Source organism: Theobroma umbraticum, unplaced genomic scaffold, assembly GCF_002168275.2.
Source record: "Theobroma umbraticum cultivar Fairchild unplaced genomic scaffold, ASM216827v3 scaffold_81.0, whole genome shotgun sequence".
NCBI lineage: Eukaryota > Viridiplantae > Streptophyta > Magnoliopsida > Malvales > Malvaceae > Theobroma > Theobroma umbraticum.
The window spans coordinates 1,776,741-1,781,720 of record NW_018397268.1 but is presented as its reverse complement, the minus strand read 5'-3'; the positions used below and the strand labels follow the sequence as shown (position 1 = coordinate 1,781,720).

The 4,980-nt window shown below is 35.5% G+C and overlaps 2 protein-coding genes across 3 annotated transcripts in view; both read left to right on the top strand.

Moving 5' to 3' along the window:
• Positions 1-260: 260 nt before the first annotated feature.
• Positions 261-1,142, top strand: LOC110424898 (uncharacterized). Of its 2 annotated transcripts, none has more exons than XM_021439600.2 (3): positions 261-400; positions 536-609; positions 716-1,142. In XM_021439600.2, exons 1-3 carry the CDS (start codon positions 295-297, stop codon positions 803-805), a joined length of 270 nt encoding a protein of 89 aa, XP_021295275.1. In that variant the 5' UTR covers positions 261-294; the 3' UTR covers positions 806-1,142. The 2 variants fall into 2 exon arrangements, with proteins under 2 accessions (XP_021295275.1, XP_021295274.1); XM_021439599.2 differs by having other exon boundaries at positions 713-1,142.
• Positions 1,143-3,106: 1,964 nt separating this feature from the next.
• Positions 3,107-4,980, top strand: part of HSP70 (heat shock protein 70) — a 3,791-nt gene continuing 1,917 nt past the window's right edge. The window contains exons 1-2 of the mRNA XM_089785066.1: positions 3,107-3,440; positions 3,652-4,927. Of these exons, the coding sequence (XP_089641192.1) occupies positions 3,227-3,440; positions 3,652-4,927 (1,490 nt within the window). The 5' untranslated portion in view covers positions 3,107-3,226. The remainder of the gene's footprint in view (positions 3,441-3,651; positions 4,928-4,980) is intronic.

The following is a 4,980-nucleotide window of genomic DNA, read 5'->3' as shown; positions in this document are numbered from 1 at the left end:
AAGAGACAGTGGGAGGACCATAGATTTGATAGCCCAATGATATGGTTGCCCATGATCAAAGCTCAAGCTTCAAGTCAACGTGCAACGCCAAGAAAATCCCACATCTCTAGCCTTATTAATCCGAATCTGTGAAAAAGCATTGGATTCCCAGACAGCTTTTACAAGAAGTTGCCCTTGTTTTCAAACCAAGTCATGATGAAGTAGCCAATTTGTCCTTCATAAATATGTCCCTCTTCCTCATGTGCTCACTAAGACCAGCACCAAGGGTGAAAGCACATTGAGTTGGCGCCAAAGATGAAGAGAATACAAGTTGTAGCCTATCTGATCATTGCATTTTTCCTTGTTACAGCTTCTCAATCTCAGTTTTCTATAGCCATAAGGATTCAAGCCATGGGAACAGGCAAGCTTTTTCTTACCTGATATATATATATATATATATATCACTTCGGGCAATCTCAGAACTTGTAATCTTTGATAAAAGACGACAAATTACATTGCTTTTTTCTCTTTTTTTTTTTGAAACTCTTTTTTACAGTTGATGAGGATACGAAGATCAGAACTGCTAAACCTAAACCAAATTCTGGCAACAGGTTCTTGTTATCTACTTGGGTGAGTTTTGCTTATTGCTAAATACAATGTGGTCTTACCCTTTGTTTGATTATGATGAAAAATGGCTGACATGAATGCCTCTGTCTTTCCTTGTGGAGAAAAGAAGGAACCTGAAACACAGTTCAATGATAACATGCGTAAGGTTCCATCTTCCCCAAACCCAATCGGAAACCGGCATCCACCATCCAAGCCATGAAAGGAAAGAAAAAGGATGGAGCTGTGATATTGTTTTCTCCTGTTGTTGAGGTTAATCAAAAGTTTTGCATCTGTAATATTTCTCAGTGCTTCCTATAATTTGTAGAAGGGCTTCATTATAGGTAATTCAGCACAGTGATTACTGTCCTTTTCTCTCTGCTAAATCCTACTACATAATCAGAGAGAATCCCAGCATATTGTTTTAAGTACTTTTTGGAAATTCTGTGTGGATCTTTTTTCCCCACCTAGGTGTCTAAATATGGGGGGTCAATATGCTTAATTGGTTTGGAAAAACTTTATTCAGATATCAGGCAAGATGAACTTTCTCTTGCCATGTTTCCAGCAAACATTTTTCCATCAGAACTTCTCTCTCTTTCCCCAATTCTTTCCCTCCCTTTTGGCTTATTCTGTCATTGGAATCTCCTGGAAACCTTTGGCTACCATTGTTAGGGAAACTACAGTGGCAGTAAGGTGCTGATGCTATAGCAGAAACCATAAATTTTCTTCGACATGATGAAGGAAAACAGCATAGAAATTGTTGAATCAGAAAGAAACAAGGGATTGGTTATAAACAAAAGCAACCCTTTGAAAAAGAGGTTCATCCATGAACAATCAATGGCCACATCAATTTGCACAAATGAAGAAATTACTAACACAAAGAAGAAAAGGGTTTGTCACTAGTTAATCATGATTTTCTCTCAAATTATGATCCACGTGAAATCGCAACTTTGAACTGTGTATTCTTGCCAATTCAAAGGCTTTTTCATCGTCTCGTCAAAGTATAAAGTTTGAAGCTAACAAGGTGGAAGAACGAAATGATCGACAAAAATAGTTAAATATTTTTCATTGCTGAGGATTGACTATGGTGAAGTTACTCTATTGTATAAGAATTAGCAGAAATTGGAATGTAGTTGGACTGCCCAATTCGGGATGTTAAAGCCTCTCGTTTAGCCCTTTTCTTTGTATTTTGGACTTTCTTTTTCTTACTTTTTTCCTACCGCAAAACAATCTTTATAATTAATTGAATAATAATAGCATAATAAGTGAAAATTTTTTAAATTTTTTAAAAAAATTTAAATAAATTATTCTTTTATTATTTTTGATCAAGTTTCATAAATTTATTTTAAATTAAATATATTTTTATAATTAATAATTAAAATAATATTTATTCGTGATATTGAAGTGATATTGACACTAAAAATAAAAAACACGGTATGATAATTTTATCATATCATAATAATATGCTACACCGTCTTCTATTATATATTAGTATGTAATATTATGTAATATAAAATGATAAGTAGTATTTTGATTAATAATAATTAATTATTATAATTTTAATTTTTTTAATTAAAAAAATAATGAGTTTCAAATATTCACAGAACATATTTTTAATGTGAATGATAAATTTTGTCATTGCATTTTCAATTTCAATGATTTTTAAGTAAAAATTAAAAAATTAAAATATTTCACCAAATATTCTATTAATGAAAATAAAAAATTATCAACATTTTGTTACTTAATATCTGAAAAACAAACAAAATTTAAATTATAAATGCAAAATTCAACGGTGAAAATTTTAATTATTGACTTACATCATAGTGATAAATTTATTTTAATCTTATTATTAGCTGATAATTAAATAGTAGATCCTCGATAATGACATGAAACATAAATCCAATTTTATTAAAATTGTTTGAGTTTGAAATTTCTTTCCAACTTTTATTAATCCAAAACAAAAGAAAATAAATAAAATAAAATGATTGTTTTTAGTCTTAGCGTAGAAGAATCCTCACCGTGTGGTCAGCCCACCGTCCACGATGGCTCAAACTAGCTGTATGTGACTTGTAAAGTAGACACGTCAGCGTACTAGACTGCTAAATTCAAATAAATAAAATATAAATAAAATGTATTTAATTTATAAATAAATTAAATCATTCAATATTATAATTGATAATTTAAATTTTATATATTTTAAAAATATTTTATCTTTATATAATTATTATTAAAAAATAAAACAAATGAAAATGAAAGCGCGGGAAGAGATTCTCCAACGGAGGATTCGAAGTTCCTCAAAAAGTGCGCTTATTGGAGTAGAATATTCTGTAATAAATAATTCATCAAAAAATGAAAAAATAACAGAAAAAAGAAATGTCCAGAACCAACCAGGTGATAGAGATTTTAGGTGGGAACAGGAGGTTCAAATCTGACGGCTAAGAATTCCCTTTGTCGAACTTTCTAGAACTCTTAACCACAAAAACGCATACCAGTATTCTACTATATAACTCCCTCTTCCCTCCCACTCTCTTCTCATTAAACGAAAGGCAAAGCGCTGTCAAACCTAAAAAACCCTAAACCATTTTCTTTGATCTCTAAGCCGCCGATTTTGTTCATTTCTCTGTTTTCGAAGTAATTCGTATCGATGGCCGGAAAGGGAGAAGGACCAGCGATCGGGATCGATCTAGGGACGACGTACTCCTGCGTCGGAGTATGGCAACACGACAGAGTCGAAATCATCGCCAACGATCAAGGAAACCGTACGACTCCGTCTTATGTGGGCTTTACCGATTCCGAGCGTTTAATCGGTGACGCTGCTAAAAACCAAGTCGCCATGAACCCCATCAACACCGTCTTCGGTAATCCCTGATTCCCTCTCTATTTTATTTTGAAGGAATGAACATAGTTTGCTTTAGATCTGCGACGTTGTATGTTCTTAGATCTCTGTATAAATCTATTTTTCTGGTTTTATTTTTTATTGATGACGTCATTTTAGGATCAGCGATTATTAAAAGAGTTGACTCTATCTTTATCGTTTGTTGACTATAAGCTTTGTTAATAATAAAACAGATGCCAAACGATTAATCGGGAGAAGATTTACGGACGCATCGGTCCAAAGCGATATCAAACTTTGGCCCTTTAAGGTTATTGCTGGGCCTGGTGATAAGCCCATGATTGTAGTCAATTACAAAGGCGAAGAGAAACAATTTGCTGCTGAGGAAATCTCTTCCATGGTTTTAATCAAGATGCGTGAAATTGCTGAGGCTTACCTTGGCTCCACCATAAAAAACGCTGTCGTTACAGTGCCTGCTTATTTCAATGATTCCCAAAGGCAAGCCACCAAGGATGCCGGAGTCATTGCTGGGCTTAATGTTATGAGAATCATTAACGAGCCAACTGCTGCTGCCATTGCTTATGGTCTTGATAAGAAAGCTTCCAGTGTTGGTGAAAAGAACGTTTTGATTTTTGATTTGGGTGGTGGTACTTTTGATGTTTCTTTGCTTACTATTGAAGAAGGTATTTTCGAAGTTAAGGCTACCGCTGGTGATACTCACTTGGGTGGTGAAGATTTTGATAATAGGATGGTGAACCATTTTGTTCAAGAGTTTAAGAGGAAAAATAAGAAGGATATTAGTGGGAACCCCAGAGCTTTGAGGAGGTTGAGGACTGCTTGTGAGAGAGCTAAGAGGACTCTTTCATCCACTGCTCAAACCACAATTGAGATTGATTCTTTGTATGAGGGTATTGATTTTTACTCAACTATTACTCGTGCGAGGTTTGAGGAGCTTAACATGGATCTTTTTAGGAAGTGTATGGAGCCTGTTGAGAAGTGTTTGAGGGATGCTAAGATGGATAAGAGCAGTGTCCATGATGCTGTCCTTGTTGGCGGCTCCACTAGGATTCCTAAGGTGCAGCAGTTGTTGCAGGACTTTTTCAATGGCAAGGAGCTTTGCAAGAGTATTAACCCTGATGAGGCTGTAGCATACGGTGCTGCCGTCCAGGCTGCCATTTTGAGTGGTGAAGGAAATGAGAAGGTTCAGGATTTATTGCTTTTGGATGTTACTCCTCTGTCCCTTGGGTTGGAAACTGCTGGTGGTGTTATGACTGTTTTGATTCCAAGGAACACCACTATTCCCACCAAGAAGGAGCAGGTGTTCTCGACCTACTCTGATAACCAGCCGGGTGTGTTGATTCAAGTTTACGAGGGTGAGAGAGCCAGAACTAGGGACAACAACTTGTTGGGTAAGTTCGAGCTCTCTGGTATTCCTCCAGCACCTAGGGGAGTTCCTCAAATCACTGTTTGCTTTGATATTGATGCAAACGGTATCCTGAATGTCTCTGCTGAGGACAAGACTACCGGCCAGAAGAACAAGATTACAATCACAAATGACAAGGGTA

Coding starts and splice junctions, on each gene's coding strand:
- LOC110424898 (XM_021439599.2), top strand. CDS start 295: ATGAAGAGAATACAAGTTGTAGCCTATCTGATCATTGCATTTTTCCTT. Junction 401..535: donor GATTCAAGCCATGGGAACAG/GCAAGCTTTTTC, acceptor TCTTTTTTACAG/TTGATGAGGATACGAAGATC. Junction 610..712: donor GGTTCTTGTTATCTACTTGG/GTGAGTTTTGCT, acceptor TGTGGAGAAAAG/AAGGAACCTGAAACACAGTT.